We start from the raw sequence: 25,419 nt of genomic DNA, 5'->3' as shown, positions 1-25,419 counted from the left end.
TTGACGTCACAATGTCATGTGATGTTGCGTTGCCTTTTGACCCTGCGGCGTCAGTGTTGTCATGGCAACACATCCCAGAGCCGCCGGAGAGAAGGTATTAAGCCTACATAGGCCTTGTGTGCTCCCCTGGCATTTTATTTCAATGTTGTGGGGAAGAGTGCGGGCCGCTCTAAGTGCTGCGCCACCCCAGTTTGCGCACCGCTGAATTAGTACACCACAATATTTCTGGAATTGTGTGATGCATTTCCAAATTTTAGGTTTTAGTGAGGGATTGAAAAAGGCGGGTGCCTAAAAATGTTCCCCCTTGGGACCTCGATCTGGGACCGGCAGTGGCGGTGATTGACCGGTGAAGTCACCGCTGCTCAGAGAGGGGGGGGGGGAATCGGCATCAGAACAGGATGTAGAAGCTGTGCCCAAGTGGGGGGTGGGGGGGGGTGCGTGCGTGTGTTGAACCGCCTAACAAGATGCTGTCTCTTAAAAATTCTGGTTGACTCCAAAGTATTTTATATTGTCGTCCACCCTGGCTAAGTACAAGATTCAAATTATTTCTGTAAAATGTTTGATAAAATGCATGGATTTCTTCATATATGTGAAATTATTTTTGATTTGTTTAGTTGTGTCCATGGAATGGACTAAAGACAAAAATTCAATCAGCGGCCTTCATAGCATGCAGTCATCACTTCAGTACATGGCAACAAAGGAGGACATAAACGCACAGTTTACCTGTATAGTGACTTACTACATGCCAGATGGACAAGAATCAGCAGTATCTGAGCCAGCTCTCTTCAATATTTATTGTAAGTTACACATACATACTTTATTTTTTGTAAGTGTTGTGGATAGGACAAAGCTTACTTGGAAAAACGATTCACACTCAAGTATAACATTACGGTATTTGGTTTGAGCAAGATGTTCCCCCTTTTGTTGACACTTCTGAAGAACTTGTTAAAAAGGAAGAACAAAAAAGTATGGCGTGAACAATTTAGGAGTGCAGCAAATGTTGGTCATTGTAAAGCAGATTGTGTAAATATTGGCTTGTGCATGCAGCAATGGACTGGAAAATACCACCTTTTACCTTAATTTAGCATTTTACGAAGTGAGCATCCAAACATGAAGTACTCGTTACTCATAGTCAATCATGTAGGAAATATACCACTTATTACATTTGATTTTCATTGTTTCAGGAAAGGTTTATTAAGATTTACGCATTCAGTTTCAGAAAATGCCCCTCTTGATCAATGTCCATCCTTGGTTTTAGCACTGGTGCTCTAGTGCCTGTGCTTACAATGCACATTTAAAGTGGTTTGAAGTCAATTTTCTCCATAAACTGCACAAAGGCAACATTAACGGAGGCACCCTTCATTTTGTATACTTAGTTTATTTCTTGGTGTGAATATTTGAAATAAGCCTAATCCTTTGCAATGTACCAAATTAAAGCGGCAGTCCAAGCTGCTGTATGGTTTTTTTTTTAACATTTCCCTGCCCTCCCTTTAATTTGTGCATCAATACAATCCTCACAATAAGTAATTAGCTAAGTTGCCGATCGATCCGTTCTCCTGTGATCGATCGGTCAAGCTTCTGCTTGAGGGTTCACTAAATGACTGCAGAGGAGTATTGAAACAAACAAACAAAGAAAAAAGAAAAATAAAGTGTGCCAAATATAGATGTTACTTCAAATAGAGGCTGAAAATGATATAAGATAAATACCAAAAAAAAAAAAAAAACATGTGATATGAACCAGTCCGGAGCGTATAGGGTCTTGCTAAATGAGTTAAATAAATGTGTAAGAAAACCACAACCCAATTAGTACCGCAGCTTCTTATAACAGGGAACCCCAGTCCCTGATGATAACGTAACAGCAGAAAGAAAAAAGTTAGAAGCGCAGTCAAAAAGGGGTAGTGGTCAAACTAAACACCTTTAATATAAATAGTGTCCTTTGGATCACCGTCCAGGACAACAGCGAACATACAATATATATCAAAAACAATGTTAAAATAGATGCTGTGCAAATGGTGCTGCTTTGCAATTACACTCAAGGGGTCTCCAAGGGATTAAAAACGGGAGGTTCCCGGTGGAAAGTCAGAGTCCTGAAGACCGTGCACTGCCCGGGCAACTGTCGATATAGAGGGGTACCCCAGGGCTGAGCCAATACTCAATGTGCTCACCCTGTTTCCACTGCTGGTCCGTGGGGGTCCCGATGGTTCTCTCCAATCAGGTCAATAAGGTTGATTATGCGCTGGGCGACGGAGGCCGAGTAGGAACACAGTGACTACTTCTGAGGAGCATAGGAGGATCGGAGTTGACGGACACAGCCCAGAGACAACCGGGAAGGGTCTGTGCGTCATAGCCGGAAGTGACGTTAGACCCGGACACCCAGAGGGCTGTGCGGCATCGTCTACCTGTTCAGCGTGACCGGAGCAAGCTGCGGGATTGGAGAGAACCATCGGACCCCCACCGACCAGCAGTGGATACAGGGTGAGCACATTGAGTATTGGCTCAGCCCTGGGGTACCCCTCTTTACCGACAGTTGCCCGGGCAGTGCACGGTCTTCAGGACTCTGACTTTCCACTGGGAACCTCCCGTTTTTAATCCCTTGGAGACCCATTGAGTGTAATTACAAAGCAGCTCCATTTGCACAGCATCTATTTTAACATTGTTTTTGATATATATTGTATGTTCGCTGTTGTCCTGGACGGTGATCCAAAGGACACGATTTATATTAAAGGTGTTTAGTTTGACCACTACCCCTTTTTGACTGCGCTTCTAACTTTTTTCTTTCTGCTGAGGAGTATTGACTCAGTATCTGTGACTTTGTAAATAGTTGCTATAAAAACAAAAAAGTCTTGTTACATTTATAATACATGAAAAATAACAGAGTTTAAAAAAAAATGCTACTTGTATTTTCACATAGTAAAAAAAACACGTAGTATATTGCTTGGTCTGCAGTACTAAAGGGGTGTTACTTCTTGCCATTTTTTGTTTTGTTTGAATGAATACAGCTGTTCTATTTATTTTTTTATTTTTATTTTTTAGGCAAAGATAATTAGATATTAGATATATTTTTTTTATTATGTAAGCTGCCCATCAATCCGTTCTCCCATGCTAGATGGGTAAAGATCCTGCTCCGTGGGCACCAAATATGGCTGCCTATTTCAAAATTGGAAGTGCTGTGCTTTTCTAAATAGATATTACAGAAACCCAAGGAGGCGTAATATATTAAAACTCATTAAAAAGAGTGTAAAGAGTTGGGGTCGGGAGAAATGCAGTAAGGTTTCTCTAATATTACACAACTGATTTATTTATACAAAAAAACACGATTTTGAAGGTAATGCTGAACACCACTACATTATAAAAGATAAGTTTACATTTTGCACAAAATGCTTAAAATACGTTCTGCTTTCTGATTGGTAGCACCATTGTTTAATTTAAAATGTATTTTTTCTAAAGCAATTGTTAGTACTTTAAAAAGTTGTATTTTAATTATCATTTCTAAAACTCTGAAGCACAGTGTGCCCAATGAAAAGAATAAAATGTCTGACTGGCAGAGTACTACTTAATGTAGCAGGTGCTCCCAAGTTAAAGACATTTACAAATGAAGGCTTCAGTAAACAGAAAAGTTTAGTAGCTACTGTACACTTTTCGCGTGTTCCTGTTTTAAGTAAGAAAGTTATCTAATGTCTGAAACCTTTTTGTCTGTGAAAACAGTAGAGAAACTCCATCTAACTAGTATATTCCAAGTAATGCAGTTCAAATTCTTAATAATGAGACCCCTACTGTGTGGTTGTTCATACTGGTCCTTTGTCAGAAACACAGTAATGAGTTCTTCTGAACCTGTGAAAATGCTCTGTTAAGGACATTGAGTAATAAATGTTCGTATTATAGGGGTCTTTGTATTGCTCTTTAATTAGAAACTATTCTCAGTATAGAAAGTACCCATTAACTTCAATCCATGTATAAAAGTTACATTAAAGCAATTACGATTCCTTGCTTTGTGAAAACATTGTATAAATCACGCTGTTAAATTGTACAGTGTAATTGTGTACTTGACAATAGTGTGTTTTTTTTTTTTTTTAACTTGTCCATTATTTTTACAGACCCTACAGAGAAGGTGACAATTCAAGTACAGTCACCAAAAAATACCATAAAGGAAGGTGATAACATTACTCTTAAATGTATAGGAAATGGTAATCCATCGCCACAGGAGTTTTTGTTTTACCTTCCAGTAAGTTTTCCAGTATTGTTTCTCTGTGTATGTTGTATTAATGCACTTTATTAACAGTGGTTTGTGGGCAGCTTTGTATGTACGCCAAAAGCCCAAACAAGGCAATATTAATTTAACTGCACTGCCAAATAAGCGGTGTAAAGAATGTTAAGCAAACCTGCAGAACATGTTGATTGAATTTGTGCCAATTCATAAAGGAATGATAAACATTTATGGGGAGCTGTCCGTGCATAAGATATCTTTTGTGACTATTACAAAAACAGGTTTAGTTCATTAGAAAACATTTTTGGATTGTGGATCAGGTTTAGGGAAAAAAATAATTTGCGCTGTTAACAACAATACACTAGTACATTTATATGGCATTGCATTGTAGTCCATCATTCCAGTAGCCGTATTGGTCATGGAGAGATGTAGATTCATTGTAGATTGTGATGCCTTTTACGAGTACACCTGAGGAAGAAACTTATGGAGGTTTTGAAAGCTCTGTCACTATAATTTAAACTATGAAGAACTCATGTTTGCCTCAAGGTATCATCCTACAAAAAATGTATGGCTTGCATTGGAGGGGGGGGGGGTGGACCAAGCCGACCAAAGGCTCTGTAGTATATTTTAGATCGGGGTGCTTACTGGGATAGCACTACTTATGCTTGCCACCTCTACCTATTTATTAATGAAACGCTCATTTATGTGGCAAAATTGATAATTTTTCAACTTTCTCCCCTTAGAAAAGTAATTTGTACCCAGTGCAAGTTAATGGGAAAATAAGACACCCCTACTAACATTTTTTTTTTCAACCAAATTTCACTGAAAACAAAATCCATGTTAGTCAGTGTTCCGTTACCTCGTAGAAATCTCAATGTAGTGATCTACAGGATTTCAAATCCGCAATTACAAGGAAAGTTTTTACATGCAATAGAATTATTTCTATGTAATGTAGCCCACTAGCTGCTTCCATTGTGTTTTCATTTTATTAAATGTTATTTATACATATGTTTGTAATTGCGAGCTGTTTTGCTATTGTATGGTATCTTATGCTACTTTTTCCTCTCCTTACATAAAGGGCCAGGACGAAGGGATAATTAGTTCAAGTGCATACACTATTACAGACATAAGACGGAATGCAACAGGCAATTATAAATGTTCTTTGCCAGATAAAAATATGATTGCTTCAACTACCGTAACTGTGCATTGTAAGTAAAAAAAAAAATGTATTTTGTATAGTAGAGAAGTTATTTCAGTGCTTTAACAACATATTTATTTATTTTTTAATAGTAAATTACATTTTATTCTCTCCCTCCACAAAATATATTTTAAAAGGAGCATTCCACAAAATAATTTTGAAGCGGGGGGGGGGGGGGCGGGGCCTCCAGAACTGAATCAAATTAATTTCCGCTACGAGGACCTCCTGCTTCCTGAGATTCTTACCTACATAGATGCAACCGATGCTCAATGATTCTTAAATCTCCCGTGGCAGGCGGGCCCATAAGAAGCCACAACAGGTTACAGCTTCCACTTGCCACCTGCAGCACTGGAGTTTTAAACCACCATATGGTTGACCCAGCGAAAGATGCTACCGGCAGCACCTTCAGAGATATCTCAGAAAGCATGGGGCAGCTGAAATTAACAAGGTTCAGCTCCAGAGACCCCCTGATTCATAGCTATAAAGCAATAGCAAATGTTGACAAAACCCAGGTGGGCTATTTATTTTGTAGTCTGGATTGTTTTGGCATTTATGTGGAACTTGATGTGTTAAATGGCGTGATGGGTGCCAGAGAAATGAGTGAAAATGTGAAATATAATTAAATTCTGCAGGACTTTGCGCCATTTTTCCTAGTTGCTAAAGGATTAAAACTGAGAAACTCTGTGATGCCCTCACAGTTTTTGATGAACTTGTCAATGAGCTGCCCATCTGATCAGGGTTTCAAACATACAATGAAACACAATCTTAATAGTTTCCAATAGATTGAGTTTATACACATGAAATCATCCTATTGAAATATATATGTATGTTTTACTAATATGTAATGCTTAATTACAGGATCGTGAAACTCGATTTTTCCGATGTTCACAAATACTCGAATGTCTGCAAGTTATTTTAGTCACTTTCACATAAATAATAGCAAAACAAAACCTACTTATCTCAGAAGTATCAGTAATACCAAAACAATACCATTGATCAAAATACAACAAAGTGCTGCTTAGCTAAATTTTTACCTGCTGTCTTACCAATTACTCATCATAGCTCCGGCATTGAATGAAGCTCTGTTTCCCTACACTTGACAGATGTCCCATATATACAGGATTGTCCCTTATTTCATTGACTGGTCCCGTTGTCCCGGAAAGGTCTCTCAGGACACATAATTGTCCCGTATTTTAGTGCCTTGACGTGAAATGTCTGAAATTAAAATGACTGTAATTAAATCGGTCATAAAAACGTACTAGATTTTTTTACTTGAGTGTAATAGTTCCCTTTTCCGATGTCGCCTTACTAAATTATTACAATAATAGTTAGGACGCTACCTGGTCATCTCCTAATACCCAGGCACTCACCCCTATAGGCATTTTTTTTTATACCAGCCCTACTTGTTAGGTCAGTGTACATCTCTACGCACCCTGCCAAGAGCAGAGAGGATAAAAACCAAAGACTATTGCAGTCAAGTAGGAGATGCCATTCAGCTCAAAGCATTTGCAGATCATACAGTACTCACGATGACCTCACATGTTTATTAGATTTCGGCGTTCCGTATTATAAAAACTTAAATGTGGCAACCCTACGTTTCCCTGACTTGGAGATGTGGCTTCATAGCATATTGAATTATGGCCTGCTTATGTAGATAAACATGCCCTTTCCTCTGAACCCTTCTAGAGAGCTGTTTAACTATAATATATTTATTTATTTGCGATAAATTAATGTATACACTTAATCTGTGAGTTGCTTCAAATATTCCTCAATGAAATAAATTTAAAAAAAAATATATATATATATATATATATATATATTATAAAAGGATTTTTTATATATATTCATAAAATTGAGGGCCGCATAAACTGTTGGTGAAATTGCCTTTTTAGCATAGAAAGAACATTTTCATTTAGATGGGATGCATCTTGATTTGAGCAGAATGAAACTGGGCATATTGAGAACCGTATTTATATGGCATTTTGCTGCACACATAAATATGTATTGCTCTTGATTAGGTTTTTCTTGTTTGGCATAAAAAATATTTTCGGTGGAATCTTTTTGTTTTCCTTAATTGGTTCACTTTTTCTTGCATTGAAACCTTTGCTCATGATGATCCCTATGTTACGGCAGGCTATGTCATAATTAAAAAAGAAATAATAATTTATCTTAATTTTTTCATGTAACATAATAACTTTGTTATAAATATCAATAAAACAGTGAAGGTGAATTATACCAATTAATGGACCATCTTGAATTCCTCTGTGGGCTGCCATGTTCAATGCATCTCTCTCTGCTGTTAAACGGTGACCTCCTGTGCTGTTATTTATTGCATGCCCTGTGAGAAGGACCATTTGGTAACTGCTAACCATACTTTTTTTTAAACTATTTTATAACTGAGAGCCTATCTCTAACGTTAAGTAGATCTTAATCTGGTAAAACAGGATTACTAAAATAAGGGTTCCAGTTTTTCAATATGTCACTTTTGATAAACTTGACATTTTAACATTGCTAAAAAAAAAATATTTACAAACTGGTATTTGTTAATCTTTTAAATCATGTTTGACCATTCTAGTGCGCAAGTTACAATCTTTGAGCAAAAAAGTCATATGGGAAATTGTTTCTAAGTCTATGAAAAATATAAATAAAAATCTCGATACTGTAATGACCCATTTGCTGCCAAGGAGGCATGTAACACATTGCAAAACATTATATTGCAGGGCAATATCGCTGCAAAAGGGGTTATACTTGTCAAATTTGTAATTATTGAATGAGCTTCACACTTGGTAAATTATTTGTGAAAATCTGTGTCAAAATGTATTTGGAAATGTAGTTCACTTCATTTGTTTGACAGCTCCAAAGATTTTGATATAGTACTAAAAGATTTGGGATACCTGCACCATTTTGAGGTGCTGCCGTAATCATTATTTCAATTGTGTAGGATTGCCAGATAGTGACTTCCAAAAATGTATTTGGAGTCTTAGATACTAATATGTTCTTATAGATTTATACATAGAGTGAAATTAGAATGTAGCGTAAATCATGGTTTATTATCAGGTGACACCCGGTACTGTGACATGTAATATACAGTTCTACACAAGCATTCAACTCAGGCACATCCTGAAAGCCTGGAATCACATCCACAACTGGTATTGCCCAGGGTACAACTCTCCCCGGTTTAATCTAAGCCATCTTCAAGGGGTCCAGAGAGAATGGAAACTTTATAAAGTTAATGGGACATAATGGGCCTCAATCACTACCATCTCCAAAGTCCTAATACTTGCTTTGTGGTTGGGGGAACGTATTAATGAATAGTTTGGATTTTAGTAACGTGTTGCTTTTTGAATGTACATTCTTTTAATATTGCCTGCTCTAAGATAGAATTTTAAGTTGGGCTAGCTCCCCAGTACGATGCTTGTGCTGCACGAACAAGTACCGCCCCTCAAGGGGCTGGTCCCACTGTACCTTGGAGCGCATTTGGAAGCCGCGCTCTGCGACCAGTTTTTGTAAAGACATCAAAATTGTATTTACAACTTGCGATGGAGGGGTGGCCACGCCCCTCGGCGGTTCAGCCAATGAGGGCGAATCAGCCGCGTGAGGTCGTGGCCACGCCCCTGCAAAGCCCCCACCACGCCCCCCTGTCGCAATCTCCTGCATCTCACTGCAGATCGCGGTTTCCACGCGTGCAAGCGCCGGGCATGTGTGCTACAGTGCAGACTGGGACTGCGGCCTTAAGCTAGAAAAAAAATGTTTTTGTTTCAGGACATTTTATTTTTTATTTTTACTTCATAACATTTTATTTTACCAACAACAAAAACTGTAGGTTTTGTGTTTGGTACACTACACAACAGGATCTAAAAATATGTACTTGTCTTTCAGATTTGGATTTGTCTTTGATACCCAGTGGGGAGGTCACTAAACAGATTGGAGAAGCTCTGCCTGTGTCGTGTATTCCGACTGCTAGTAAAAATGTTTCAGTCATTTGGATGAAAGTAAGCAATTGTGTGTGTGTGTGTGTGTGTGTGTGTGTGTGTGTGTGTGTGTGTGTGTGTGTGTGTGTGTGTGTGTGTGTGTGTGTGTATTATACCATAATAATATATCTTTGTTTCACAGTACCACCCAAAGTAGTTCCCACATCCGAAAGTATGTATGTATGAATCATCAATATTTCCAGGTGCAGAAGAATATGCAGTCTCTTTTGTTGAAAGAGAACACAGTCTAAAATAAGCAAAGCTTATTGCCAGGCTGGAATGATCTTCCATTTGTAGTTTCCTCATAGGAAATAAAGCTTTCCAAGTAGAACAGTGTAAACCTAACTGTTTGCAGTGAATCACTCCGTTGATTGTATTGATGACAACCCCATTTGAGGTCCATAATGTTATATGTTTAAGATACTCTGATGAATCACACTGTATAGTAAAATAAAAGTTACGGGAACAGATTCAAATACTTAATTGATGAATGTAGAACAATGCAACACGTAAATTCCCAAAAAAAAAAAATGTGACAGCATATTTCCTTGATAGTATATAAACGACTTACGGGTGCAATCCCTGTTTGCACACAACAATAATCAAATGTATGTAATTGCCTTTCTTGAAGAAATGTTATCATACTTAAAGCAAACATTTGGAATTTTTGGTTTCTTTGGAAGTTGAGAACAATTCTTTTTTACATTGTGTTCAGTGTAAACTCTTATTCAACTTCTACTGATATCACGCAAAAGAGAGCACGGACAGCAAACCCCATCCCATGTCTGATTTGCCATACATGTGACTAGAATAAATTAAAACAAATATTTATAGGTCAAAAAAGTAAATCTGTTCCATGTAACCCCTTAAACATGTTGATGCCATTGGTTCATTTTGGTCCTATTAGGAACAGAATGTCTTAGTTGGTAGCTAAATATCAGAGGGCACTGAGCGAGCTCTCAAACCTGCAATTCTGCTTTAAAGACATGGTTACACATATATAAATGTAATATTCCTGTAACAGAATATGTAACCTACATATTGAAATCAGGATTGCAGATGTGAATGTAGTACAGTAATACTTGTGAGTTTATAGCACACAATTTCTATTTACATTTTTTATATATAATTTTTCAACCACCTAACCTTTTGTCTGTTGATTTGTCAGTAGAACGCCTTTATGTAATTATAGTCTTATTATTTCAGTGTGCTTCTATTATTTGCCATTGACAAGTGAATGATTCATCTTCAGTGATCCCATGATGTGAAATATAAATACTTTGTGTAGCCTTAAATTCACCAAGATAGTTTCCTGTTTCATTGTAATAGAATCTATGCTGTAGCATTGTCCAGGAGGCTGTATATCAAAATGTTTCTAGAACAGTTTTATCTACTGCAAATAATCTGCTGGGGCATTCTAATCGTGAAAATATATTACTATATAGAAGTACATTAAACCAAAAATGTACCAGCGTGTGTGGTCTTTGTATTTGTCTACTACATGCAACTTTTCCTTCTCCCCCCTTCTGGAAGTAGCGTGCTCTGTGGCTCGCGGGAGGGCGTGTTTGGGGCTCACTCGGCAGAGTGTGTGCGTGTGTGTTCCTCCTGACTCCTGCTGGTGGAAGTTGGCAAAATGTAGTGGCAGTGAATGTTGCATGTTGCATGTGGCATTGACGTGACTTCCGTCTCCATCAACACCATTCACTGCCACTGAATTTTCCTCATGTTATAGGTGCCGCTAAAGATGTTCCCCTTCAATAAATGATCTAGAAGTTATTAGTTTTGAGCTAATAGGATTTTGAGTACATCCATATATTTTGGATGTCATATATAGGCTAAATGTCAGTTAAAATAATGGAAGCCATTGTTACATTAAGTTTTTTTTTTTTTTTTTACAGGACAAGAGCAGAATCTTGTCACAGCCATCTTTTAAAAACCTGCAATATCGCGATTCGGGCATTTATGAATGTGAGACCCTCCTTACAGCAGTTGATGGGCTTAGGAAAAAAAAGACACTCATTCTTACTGTAGAAGGTAAGCAGACTTTACTCTTTCATTCAAAACGTTTCTGACGGATTCCCTAAAGAATTTAATTTCAGGACCTTCCTGCACTAACATTTTCATTATTACCCATTATTTAGTAGAAGTTTTTAACTAAAAACATAACAAAAACTTCTTTCTATAAAAAAAAAAAATGCACAGCCGCTCCAAGAGTGATTTCACAGTAGGGCCAGAAAATATAATAAATAATAAAGCATAGTCAAACTTACACTTATGTTTCTTACAAACCTGGATGTAAGGTATGCCACAACAAAGCCCAAGGAACTTGCTTTTAAAACAGAAATCCGCACCACATAAGGATTTACCTGTACCAGGGGTTCCCATGGAGCTGCTTTATGATCCTCTGTCCTCAAGGTACCCCCTGGTTCATGAGGTGTCCGTAATGGAGCAAAAATATTTACCTGGCGGAGACAAAACATCTGCGGGGCTTTCTATTGGTGACCCTGGCAGCCATGTTGTTTGTTTAGGAAGCTACAACAAAATGAATTCCTTTTTACCATAAACCATGGACTGTGACGTGCCTTATGTACCTGAAAACTAGACATTAAGGGGTTACACACAAAGTTGTTAGTGTTACTTTATTAAAACAGCAAATAATAATGAACTACTATAAATAACAAAAAATATATATATTTAAAAAAAAGGTGATCCTCAAATCACCTTTTTAAAAAAGGTGATCACCGAAGACCACACTCTCCTCCCACCATCCTAGACAGAGATTGGCCTAGGTGAGAGCACATGTGGTCCCCATGCTGTGCCCTGGATCTGGTGATAATATTTGCCATTAAAGATGAAGATTTTTTGCTTTTTAGTTTTTTGCTAATAAAGCAGTCCTTTAGGATCTGCTTATTAAGGAATAAGTGTTGATGTGCTAATGAATTTAACTACATTTAAATGTGGTGTTTTTGTGTCTCAACCACAAGCTATTTGCGTGGCCGATGATAAAGGACTGTCTTTTTCAAGGAGAATCTATATACTAAGATGTATCAGAACTACCAATATATATATTTGATAAATTTAGTTCTCATGCACTCCACTTCACCTTTGAGGATTTTTATTATTATTTCCTGATTTTCACTGCATATATTTGTGCACTTAGAGTTGTATCAATAAAATGTTGATGTTGATATTGATATTTGATATTAAAGCTGCAGTTCAGTCAATATCCTGCATGTGTGTTTTTTTTTTAATAAATCAGTTCTGTAGTAAGAAAAAATACTTTTAGCATTTTCTGTTTTTTAAAAAAACAACTTTGAAAGACCAATTTTCTTGTATTCTATTTTAACAACCATTTGCTAAGGCACTGCCCCTTCATGTCCTGTCACAAGCCCTGGCACACCCCTTTGTCAGCCCTGCCCTCCCTCTAGCACATGTGAGTGCAGGAGTGCTCATGAATATTCATGAGCTTCCACTGAGAGACAGAAGCAGAAGAAAAACAGATCCCTTCACTAATTATGTCACCAAATTTCGCCTATCAATACATGGAGAACGAATTGACCTGCAGCTATACAGTTCTTTAGGTAATTAGAGATTGCCTACATGAAATTATTGAAGTAAAAAAATTAATTAAAAAAAAAAAAAAAAAGACTGAACTGCAGCTTTAAAGGGGAGGGTGCATAACGTCCAGACTGATACAAAAAAGGAAAACAGAAAAGTCACTCTTATACTCAAATTTCATTGTGTGTATGTACCTGGAGGTAATCAAGAGGCAACACTCAGAGATGATGATCAAACAATTGTTTTGATGAAGGTGGCACATAAATCCAACGTTTCGGTCCCGTAGAGGGACCTTCTTCAGTGCACACCTTACGGGACCGAAACATTGGAATACATTTAGCCTCGTCTCAAACGATGAGATTATCTTGAAACCACTAACTTGTTCCCTTTGTAGTTTTTGCTCATCATTTCACAGTAATAACGGTTGAGTTCATAAGAATTCAATACTGTAATTTAATTATTTTATATAATTTGCATCATTTATAATTGGCTTCAAGGAAAACCACAACTTAAACTGTCAAAAAAAACTAACTCGGATGGAAAAACCAAAACAATCACTTGTCATGTGGACGGCTTTCCGAAACCAGAAGTGCACTGGAGCAGTTTGAACAATGAAATGTACATAAACAAGGTAAGTTATTTATTTTTGATGTATTTAATCATATTCATACTTTATGTAATTGCCTAGAAAGAGCAATGTTTTGAGCTTTGTAATTTCTTTTCCTTCTGAAAACAGATTTCACTAATTTAAATGAGGCTCGTGGCGCATATATATCCAGGAGAGGTGAAAAACGGGGGGAAAAGGAAAATAGTGTGATATTGCAAACAATGGGACAAGATTTTTTTCACAGGGTTATTTTTTGTCCCATTGTTTGCAATATCACACTATTTACCTTTTTTCCCCCCCCTCCCCTTTTCCTTGTGTAGCATCGCCTCCGGCCGCTACTCTCCTGTTGGGTCCCCTCAGTGTAAGTCCTGGTAAGTACAGGCAATGTGAGGGGTTAATTTTCTCATGAGGGCCTAGCTTGCTATTGCAGCTTGGATGCAGTGATACTGTATCCTGGGGAGGATACTGGTTGGGTCACATGTAGTTAATGTGATGCCTATCCGTATCAGACCTGCCCTGCTATGGGGCATGGTTACAAGCCCTTCCCCAGGGTATATACTGGCATCCTCCCAGAAGTCAGGTAGTCTGTTCCTGCTCTCCTTGAGGAGTGAGAGTGTGTGGTGTCCTGAGCACCATCTAGAATAAAGAACTGAATGGGGCCTGTAAGGCCTTATCTCTAAAGGAGGGTTGTACAGTCTGTCTGACTTCTGCTGTGTACAAATAAAGACCAGTTGAACCATCTCCCTGTATGGCTAACTGTCTGGACAATAAGAAGTTGCCTGCATGGACCTGGGAACCCAGGATCCTAGCTGGCTGGAGGCGCTGCCATGTGAGAAAGAAGCACCCGGAAGTCTATCTTGATTCTCCCCAGACCATCGCGGAGCAACTTAAGAGCCCTCCCTGTTACCAACAGGTATGCACAGCACTAGGAAACATACAAGTAGTGACCCAATCTCACATAAGGTGGGGGTAAAGATGCTACACTTGTTTTTCACCTCTCCTGAATATGTGCGCCACGAGCCTCTTTCATCATATTACCTAAGGAATTGGAAAATCCATCAACATCTTGGTTTGCTATTGTCTCAGGACTTTACAAAGACTACATGCACTTGATACTGCATATTACATATTTATGTCTACTGTGATATTATGTTAAGACTTTATTTTTAATCTTTCACAATACCCACTCAGATATACAGGCATACCCCGTTTTACATACACTCGTTTTACGTACACTCGCAAGTACGTACACTTTTTTTTAACTGCACCATACCCCTGTGTACGTACTCAGTGCTTCGCGAGTACGGACACCAGGGGGCGGGGCGCGTGCACGGCGGCGTGCGCTTGCGGCGGCGTGCACACCTCTGCATAACTCACCTTCCTTCAATGTTGTCCAACGGAGCGAGCGGGAGTGCAGGGGGCGGCACGCGTGCATGGCTGCGTGCACACGGCTGCGTGCGCACTTCTTCATTGTCTCTCCTCCTTGAAGCTCCTTCAGTCATCATTCACAGAGCGGGAGAGATGGGGGGAGTGCAGGGGGCGGCGCGCGCACGGCTGCAGGTTGCGTGCGCACATCTTCCTTGTCTCCCCTCCTTGAAGCTCCTTCTGTCTTCTCTCACGGAGCGGGAGAGGAGGGGGGAGTGCAGGGGGCGGCGCGCGCACGGCTGCAGGTTGCGTGTGCACATTTTCATTATCTCCCCTCCTTGAAGCTCCTTCAGTCTTCTCTCACGGAGCGGGAGAGGAGGGGGGAGTGCAGGGGGCGGCGCGCGTGCACTGCTGCGGCTGCGTGCGCACCTGTTAATATGCTCCCCCTCCTTCTGTCTTCTCCAACGGAGCAGAAGTGGAGGAAGGAGGGGCGAGTGCAGGGGGCGGCGCGCGCACGGCTGCGTGCGCACCTGTTAATATGCTCCCCCTCCTTCTGTCTTCTCCAACATCTGCCAGCACTAGTAAGAAGAAAAAAATCAGCTGACATTAAAAATTTTCTTTCAATAAAGCCTACTGTATTTATTTTGGTTACAAATGTATTCTTTACATCAGTTATGCACATATATGATGATTGCAGTACAGTACATGCATTGTAAAGTGGAAAAAAGGTCGTGCTTCACTTTAAGTACATTTTCACTTTACATACATGCTCCGGTCCCATTGCGTATGTTAAAGTGGGGTTTGCCTGTAGTTAGCGTCTAACATTTTCTTCTTCACCATAATTAATTAAAATAAATATTAATGCATATAAAACCATAAATGCTTGTTCCTTTTTTTTTTTTTTTTTAATCAACATTGTATGTTTTATATGTCCTTCTGGAATTTAAAAGATTACCTGGAATTATAAATTTGCTTACATTTTAGCAGTGCCACAATACCTCATTTATCCAGTCTAGTTCTCCTGTCTAACACGTCATGGTTGTCTGCCTGAAATTACCTTTATCCACCTCACCACTCAACTTCTTAACTACAAGATAATACACCCATGGGTTCTCATTCATGATCACTTACTGTAAGCTCACTCAAGAGACTAGGGTAAGCGTGTGCCGTACAGTGTCCACCTTTTCATGAGCAAGACATTGCGAAGGGCTAACAAATAAGGCACTTTCCTCAAATCCTCACTTTTTAACTATTTCCGTTTCCTTGTGCTTTTCGAGAATGACACGAGATGGCCCATGTGCCGTTCTTGGACCAGTCCTCTATTTTGTGCTCTTCTATCACACCTTCTCTCCCACGACTCTTTAGGGACCATGGGAGTTATTGCAACAGAAGAGACTGCAATAGCGACCATATGACTGTGGTGCCAAAAATGACCATAACACTTTGTCGCTGTGTATTCTGACACGCATATACGTAACAAAGTGTAATTTGCAGCCAAAGTATACCCTTTGTTGGCGGTCTCAAGGTATAACAGTCAAAATATCTGATATTTTAAAAAGGACTGTCCAGCATAAATACAAATCATATTTTGCTCATAATGCAAGTGAACCAAGTTCAACAAATCTTGGAAAGATGCAATACAGATCATGTTTGAAGAGGCAAACATTTGTGCATTGTTGTAGTAAATGTCCTGCAGGAACAAATAGTGTGTTTTTAACATTGATATATTGCACTTCCATTAGACAGAAGAGACTTCTTTCAGTAATGGGAAGTTTTCCAGCAAAATCATAATTTCCCCGGAAGACAATATCACAGTAACCTGCATTGCTGAAAACAAACTGGAAAAAACAACACTTTCTCTAAATGTATCGTCCAGTAAGTATATTTTCAGTCATTTTTTTTATTTTTATTTTTTATCCCAGTTCCATATAGTGTTCAATGATATAAGATGTTTGCCAGCATAAATCCTGATAAATGCTCTCTTCCCATCATAAATGGACTGAAATGTCAACTTAAATCCCACAGCAGTTTAATGAATGGCTTCGTTAACAACATTGCTTTTTTTTTTCCATCTGTGTGTGTGTGTATGTATATATGTATGTATATATATATATATATATATATATATATATATATATTGTATATATATATATATATATATATATACATATATATATATATATATTGTATGTATGTGTATGTATGTATGTATATATATATATATATATATATATATATATATATATATATATATATATATATATATATATATATATATATATATATATATATACACACAGTATATAATTATATTTTTTCCCTGGGTCGTATGTCAAACAACTATGGCATTTAATTTACATTCACAGAATTATACAGCTGCAGAATGGGCCAAAAGGCCTCTGAAAAGATCGCAGATTTAAACTGTCTCCTCATTGTTAGCTGCAAGCTGGAAATTATTCCTATGTGACTCCACTTTTTTTTTCACGATTAACCTTGTCATCATATATAGAGGAGGATTCTGTAAAGAAGATTTGGTTAGTCAGTTGCCTTTTATATAAAGGGGGAAAACGTGAAACATTTTCAATTGTTTTACTTGCACTATGGGATGAGTAATTTTACTGTTGAAGATTAGAGCACATTATGATGGTGAAGGTGACTTTCATACATCATCAAAAATTGTTTTTTAATTTCACACCTCCATTTTTCATTTCAGTCAGCATCCCAGAGCAAGATGAGCCTAATGATAAAAGTGGTAAGTATCGGTGCATGGTTTTTCTTCTTCCTCACCAATCCAGCTTTATGAATTTTCTCCGTCAGAGTAATTTCTTCATGCCTCTGTTACTTGGCTTGAATCAAAATGTCCACGAAAGTAATGAAATAAAACATGGACTTAAAAGGCTACCTTCCTCTTGCATTTTAACCCTTAAATCTTTGCTCCTTTAAGCACAAGGCGAGACATGATACCGTAAACGTATAATATCCTATTTGGGAAGGCAAAATATATATGCATCAAAGTGGTGATGGTGATTTTTGCTATTGTATATGCATACATAGTGGTTAAATGCATGGACAGAAATACAATGAGTGTCTGCTGTGAATTAATAACATGGAGCTTTAGTGCGAAACTCTCATTCTCGTATCTCATTCTTTAGATGGAGAGGGTATTAGACAAAATTTACAAGGCTGGGCAAGCCATTTTTCTTGCACAACTGCCATTCAATTCAAATGCACGACCACAGACAAAACTGCTTGCTCGGCTTCATGCATCCAACTGATATGTATGTGTTTGTGGTTTGAAAAAAATGTGAGTTAAGCAAAAAGGGAAAATGGATGGGTTTGTTTAGTCTGCAGATCTCAGAAATAGCCTATATATCTTTGAGAAAGTTATACTGTAGTACTTATTTCTAAGCCTTTGTAGCTGCAGGTTGCTCTGAGGACCTGTCCTCTTCATTGCACATATAATCATAAAGCATACTGGCCCACGGATGAAAAGCAGTGTGGTAATGGGTGTTACTGGCAGATTCAGCAATCTGTTGTGCATCAAGTAAGGAAGTGTTTGTTTGACACAATGTTTGACCCATATCGGGGCACAATCCATGCAGTATGATGTATAGCAGTACACTCATGGTTTTACAATGAGTTTGTGTGAAAATTTAACTTGGGAGCCTGAGCACCTGCATGGGCACCATTCAAGGGCCACTCCGATACGGTTTGGGGACCAGAATTGTACCACGGTTTGCAAGTTTACGAGCCCTGATAGCTACAATGTATACAGCAATGACTGGATTGGTCAGGCTCGGATGTCAGCATTTGCGGTTTTAACACAAACTGACAATACAGTTGATTTGAAAAAGTAACACTGAATGTTGTACAGCAGTATGATCAATGCATCAACTTCTGCACGCCCACACACCAGGAGAACGTCTTCACAGGTAGAAAGATAGGCTTTTTTTAGCCTGCAATAATAAAGCTCTGCACTTGAGATGTAACCAAATCCTCTTAATGGTGTTCGTCTCAGAATAAACAATTTTGCTTTCATGTTTAATTTATATCTGCCGCATAATGTGATAGGAATTCAGCTGTTCGTGAGTCTGCACTTTGCTTTATTACTAATGTTACAAATCTCCCATTTCTAGATTACTATAGCGACCACGCAAAGCTGATTGTTGGAATTGTTGTTGGCCTTCTGCTGGCAGCTCTCGTTGCTGGGTTAGCCTATTGGATATATATGAAGAAACAGTAAGTCCAAGTTAACTTATTTGACTTCGTTTTAGTGCTTTCAACCTTAATTTTATTGTCCTTTATTTATACAGTGCAATATTACAAAATACTATACAAATACAGTACCAAATAGGGTTGGTTGGGCAAGAACAGAGTACCAAAAAAAAAAAATCATATTTATTGTGATGAATATAATTATCTGCTCAATTGTAAATCGACAAACCTGTCCAGTAAAAAAAAAAAACGATGCTCCTCATGCCTGAACATGAGATATAGACATAGAAGTAGGATTAAGAAGAATGGGTTAAACAGCAGGTAAAGTGACTTGCTGGGTGCCTTCTTTCAAGCTTGTGTGTTAAACTGTGTCACTAGCTGTCCCTAAAATGTCAGACATCCCAAGGCTGACTGATATTAATATTGCAGTAATAAGTGTTCAATATTGATTTATTATCATTCTCACTGTATTACTGTCATAGCTGTATATTGCCTAACTAGTATTGAATGAAATTTGCATAGAAATTGTGATAAGTAATGAAATAAAGATGATAATGCCCAAGTTGCGAGCTTTAGCAAATGTGCCACGAGAAGGCTTTTCTTTCCTGTCAGCGATGGCGAGTTACATTGGTAGAGATGCAGAAAAACAGGGAAGTAGGGGGAGTTTAGGCAATTGAGCAGTCAGAGAAGATGTCTGAAATAAAGCCAAGCAGCTGACACTGACCACATTGTTCGATTTATTGTGAGATGGAGCGGTAGGGCAAACAGGGAGCAGGTTAAGAGACAATTGTGTTTTTATGAAAACTAATGAATCTGCTCCCACACAGCTAGCATCACCCAGTTAGTATTGCAAACTCTTGTTAATGCGATTGATCTGTATAGTGCTTTAAAAGTTATGCAGCAAGTTTTCAACTCTTGATAGCTGTTTAAAAAACAACTGAAAGTGTCCTATTGCCTTCCTTTTGGACTGGATCGTTCGTGCTTATCCAGCCCACATATTTGTTTGCTATCTGGAGGGCAAGACTAAATCAATAGTCCGTGCTCTGCTTCAGTCAGACCTGGGGTGTAGAAGATAGATGATAAATCAGAACGGAAATGTTGTTTTGTTGGAAACCTGAAAAGGTTGCTGCACATTTAATGTCTTCCAGTTTGGTATGTTTTCAGATAATCACAAAATCCAATTGCTGTATTCAGTGTTCACATATATAGTAGCACTATGTGCATAGCTTGACTTGCCACCACCGCGTCTTGGAACATAGTAAAGGCCACTCTTGCATTGTAAGATGGTACTGTACTGTTCTATTAAATGACAAACTGGGAACAAAAACTACAACCAACTTTTTCATGGGGTTCTCCATTTTAATAGCAGTAATCTGTTTAAAACCTCCATATCATAACAGCATTATATAGCTTGTTAGACTGTCATAAAATAATGTCGCAAAACAAGTAGATTTTATGCTATTAAGATGATTGCTGGATGTTCTCAAATATTTATCAAAAAACACCATTGTTTACAAAAAAGATTTTAAAAAAAGACTGATGGAAAACCATACAGTATAAAGCAGTGTAATCATAAGGCTTTATTTGTGACCTTTTTTTAAAACTGAATTCCTGCGAAATATGGATTATGGGATTTTTAGGTTGGCAATATCACATAAAATTATTATGAATGGGGAAATTCTTCTGAGTATTATACACACGTGAAAAAGAAGAGCTTATGGGTATAAGTTAGAGGAAATCTACAGTCATTTGGGTAGAAAGAAGGCATTCGATCGTTATTAGGGAGAAACGTGTTAGGACTTCTAGAGACATAAGAGTGTGGGGATTAATGCAGAGAAAATGCAGCGGTGGCATTTGTAAGCTCAAGGAAAACCCCAAACACAGTAGTGAAGTATATACAAATATTTTAAAAAATCATATACGTTAACTTTTTTAACAAAGTTTAAACTGTTTAAAAAATGGTTAATCTTTTCATCCTGTCTAAATTCAAATAAATCACTGCCCTCTTAAAAACGCACACTGAAAAGGTAACCATCATTGCTCAATAATGGCTAGCACCTCTTGGGAAATAGCCCATTTGGATATTTGAAACACTTCACACATCCTTGCGTAGCAATGAACTTTTGTGGTATCTAACAGAATACCCAGACCTCTAATGAATCTGGTGAGCAACGTGTTATCAATGGGATACGAGACCAATTCAAATCTTAGCACAGCATACCTTTTTTTTTTTTTTTTTAAAGAGACCACCTGCTACATTGGCTGCTCAAGCTCTAATCCTTCTTAACTCTATGGCTGTTATCCACTGAAAGGAATCACAGCATCAGGCACCCATCCTAAGCACAGCATAAAACCTTGCCAAAAACAGCAGTACACATGAATTGAAAGCAATTACCTTCTTGATTTTTAATAATCTATATACTAAAAACCCTTTTGGCATCAGCATGCATACTTTGAAGATATATTTTTATTAGTTTTTTTATTATTAGTTTTTTTTATTATTGTAGAGCTCAGAGGCAGCTTGAATTGAGTTATACAACAACAAATTGTACTGTTAGATTTTAACGTGAGAAGCAGGGCAATGCTTTTGCCATACTACAGTGAAATTAACACCTTGGAGCCTGGCCCTTTTCCCCCCAATTATAATCTGTTGCCCTCAGCACTTTAAATAACAACAATTGGGAGAGAAAAAATGAAATTAATTGAAGACCATTCGATTGCTGTAGCCTGGAACTTACACATGCATTCCCCGCATAACCCTAACCTTCCACTCACAGGTTGCATGTTGCTGCAACTTTTGTTTCATTTGCAAGCATTGGAATCTCACAAATAAGTTCAGACATATTTGGAAAATAAGTGATTAATTACACTTATGCAAATGTGTTTTACGCATACCAGAATGGAGGAAGTTTGATAGAATTGCTAAGCAGATAAAAAAATATTGAAGTATGTCTTATTTTTATTGACTAGCGAATAAATGCACATAGTTTATTCCAAAATTTGTGGTAGTGTGCAGTTGGAAATGCTTTCATTTCAACAAGTTTGACTTGGTCTGCTGAAGTATTTGTCAATGCTACAAATCCAAATTAGAAGATGATCCCAAAAATGGAAGCATCTTGAGTAGAAAGCATCTGCAATTTAGACACGACCGTTAATGGTCAGAGTAAGAAGCCATAAAAGGTGCATTTTCCATTATTAATTTTAAATGGTAGAAAGATATGCAGTGTTTGGCTTGCAATATGTTGCAGGCCCCCTTGGCACGAATGTCTCCCGTGCTAGCATTTGAGGCAGTGGTAAACAAAATATGGAAGCTTTTGTATCGCAAAAAGCTTACAGCCTTTCTGAACGATTTGATCAACATTTTTGGGGAAATATGGAACCCGTGGCTTCGGAGTATGAAGGGACCCAATTATAACAGATATAATTACTTATTTTTAAAAGGGGTCAGGGGGAAGGATGGGTGGTCTTCAATAATGTTTATGGCGTCTCCTTTCCTTCTCCCTTTTTTTTTTGTTTCAAAATTTTTTATCAGGCATTTATAACATTTACAGCTTTTTGAATATTTGTCAACCTTTTAGCCTAATACAAGTTTTCTAACTTTTGTCTGAGGCGGGGGAGAAAGTCCCAACGTTCCCCTGACCTTCATAGGTCTGTCGGGGTAGCGCGGGTTAAGAAACAGAAAAGGGGAGAGAGAGTGATAGAGGGGGGGGGGGGTAGGGGGGGGAGGGGGGTTGAGATAGGGGAGGGGGGGGATTTGGCTCCCTGATCTTTGGCTGCCTTAGTTTGGGTCTTTATTTATTATTACTATGGGGTATTTTGGCGTTGGGGGAGCATATACATTAGCCATGAGTCCCAGGTATTGTTGAAAGAGGTGGTGGACCTTTTCAGGAAGGCTGATAGTCTTTCCATTTCCATCACCTCTTGCACCCTTTTTTTGACTGTCTGTCTGGAGGGGGGAGACACCTTCTTCCAGGCGGCTGCCACCGCACACCTAGCCGCTGTCAGGATAAAGGAGACTAATTTGCCTGTTGGTCGATCCAGCACTTCTATGGGTCCAGCAGGTAGGTCAGCGGGTCAATGGGTATTGTGAGGTCTGTGACCTCTTTTATTAATTTTTGTATAGTTTCCCAGTACTTCTGAATTTCCAGACAGATCCACCAGATGTGGGCCATGTCCCCCTTTTGACCGCAGCCTCTCCAGCATAGATCGGAAGCCAGAGGGTAGATTTGATTTATTCGAACTGGGGTAAGATACCAGCGAAACAGTATTTTATATATGTTTTCTTTGATTGTGGTACAGATTGAAGTTCCCGAGGCATTTTCCCAAATACTTTCCCAGTCCTCTCGGTCTGTATCTGTTTCCAATTCTGCTGCCCAATGCAGCATATAGTCATGCGTAGGAGGATCCATAGCTCTCTCCATTTCTGAGCAAATTTGCGATATAAGACCTTTCTTATGGGCAGTCTCACGACAGCCGCTCGAAGCTAGTGAGAGGGGGAAATTCCAACGTTGGGGTTAAGGTTTGAATAAAATGCCGAATTTGTAGGTATTTGAACACATTCAGCCCTACTATTTCATATTTAGATCGTAGGTTTTGGAAGCTCAGGAACTTCCCGAAGCTCAAGAGGTCGGCAATCGCATTGATATTTTTGGTTTTGAATTCGTCGAATTGTCTGGGCTCACAGCCAGGTGGGAATTTCGGGTTTTTGTGAATTGGTGTAAGTTGAGAGTGAGATGTTGTGAGCTTAAATTTGAATTTGCATTTCGTCCTGGTCTCCCATGTGTGTCTCATTGGGCCTAATTTGAATTTGTTATTCTGCATGTCCTCCTTGCTTAGGGACCAAAGGCAAGCCGGCAGCGAAGGCGTCCCGGCATATTGAGTTTCTATGTCTAGCCAGCAATATTGGTTTGGGTTGGCATTCCAGACTACTACCTGTCTCAGTTGTGCAGCCAGGTAGTATCTTGTGATGTCTGGAACTCCCATTCCTCCTCTCCCCCTTGAGGCCAAGAGAACTGTTCTAGAGACTCTTGGTTTTTTTCCTTGCCAAATAAAGTGGAAGATTAGTTTGTGATATTTTTCAATTCTGAGCCAGGGATGTGGACCGGGAGAGTCTGGAAGTAGTAAAGTAATCTAGGGAGTATGTTCATTTTAACCGAGATCATTCTCCCGATCCATGATATCTGGTAATCTCCCCATTTTTCTAGGTCTTGTTTGATTTTTTGGAACAGGGTCGGATAGTTCTGTTGGTATAAAGATTGGGAGGTCCTCGATATCTTAACTCCCAAGTATTTGATACAAGAGGAGCTCCAACGATAATTAAAGTTTAGTTTGAGGAGTTTCACCTCTGGCTCTGGCAGGCTTAGGTTCAGGGCTTCTGATTTATCACTATTTATTTTATATCCTGATATTTTTCCGAAATCCCGGAGTTCTTTTTGGAGATTGGGTAGGGAGATTTGGGGTTTTGACAGGGTTAGGATGACATCATCTGCGAATAGGGATATTTTGTGCTGCCTTTGACCGATTTCTATTCCTTGGATGTCTGTATTGAGCCGAATTGCCGATGCTAGTGGTTCGATCGTTAGCGCAAAGAGGAGAGGAGATAGAGGGCATCCCTGTCGAGTTCCATTTGTGATCTCGAATCTCTGGTTATTGCCCCCTGGTAATTTTACTGTAGCTGACGGGTTTTGATATAGTCTACGGACCCCCTCTAAGTATGCGTCTTTAAAGCCAAATTTGCGCATAGTCTGGTCCAGGAATTGCCAGTTTATTCTATCGAATGCCTTCTCTGCGTCCAGGCTTAACAGGAGTGCTTTGGTGCCTGTGAGGTGAACATGGTCAATAATATTAATTATCTTCCGAGTATTGTCTGAGGCTTGCCTGCCCGCGACAAATCCTACCTGGTCAATGTTGATTAGTCTCGGTAAGATAGGGTTTAATCGATTTGCTAGTATTTTGCTATATAATTTGAGATCACTGTTGAGGAGGGAGATTGGACGGTAGCTTCCACATTGCATCGGGTCTCTGCCATCTTTATGTATTATAGCTAAGTTAGTCAGAGACATTGTTGGCGGGATTTGGTTCCCTTCCATGAAATAATTAAATGTTTTCAGGAGATGCGTGGATAGAATAGGCAAGAATCTCTTATAATAGGCATTGGTGAAACCATCAGGACCAGGAGACTTAGTGATTTTTAAAGATTTGACCGCCTCTTCCAGTTCCTCTTTTGAGATCTCAGCGTTGAGGACTGTGTTTTCCTCCTCCGTTAATATGGAGAGATGGCATTTGTTTAAATATTGCGTTA

General features: G+C 38.7%; 1 protein-coding gene across 1 annotated transcript in view; it reads left to right on the top strand.

Moving 5' to 3' along the window:
• The window catches only part of ALCAM (activated leukocyte cell adhesion molecule), a 92,191-nt gene that overhangs the window by 56,842 nt on the left and 9,930 nt on the right, over window positions 1–25,419 (top strand). Inside the window, exons 6-14 of the mRNA XM_075590097.1 lie at window positions 615–797; window positions 4,095–4,222; window positions 5,283–5,412; window positions 9,282–9,394; window positions 11,272–11,407; window positions 13,429–13,562; window positions 16,646–16,778; window positions 17,617–17,655; window positions 19,040–19,142. Coding sequence (XP_075446212.1) covers window positions 615–797; window positions 4,095–4,222; window positions 5,283–5,412; window positions 9,282–9,394; window positions 11,272–11,407; window positions 13,429–13,562; window positions 16,646–16,778; window positions 17,617–17,655; window positions 19,040–19,142 — 1,099 coding nt within the window. The remainder of the gene's footprint in view (window positions 1–614; window positions 798–4,094; window positions 4,223–5,282; window positions 5,413–9,281; window positions 9,395–11,271; window positions 11,408–13,428; window positions 13,563–16,645; window positions 16,779–17,616; window positions 17,656–19,039; window positions 19,143–25,419) is intronic.

Source organism: Ascaphus truei, chromosome 3 (assembly GCF_040206685.1).
Source record: "Ascaphus truei isolate aAscTru1 chromosome 3, aAscTru1.hap1, whole genome shotgun sequence".
In the NCBI taxonomy this organism is placed as follows: Eukaryota; Metazoa; Chordata; class Amphibia; order Anura; family Ascaphidae; genus Ascaphus; species Ascaphus truei.
The sequence above is the reverse complement of the archived record's forward strand: the minus strand, read 5'-3'. Positions and strand labels throughout refer to the sequence as shown.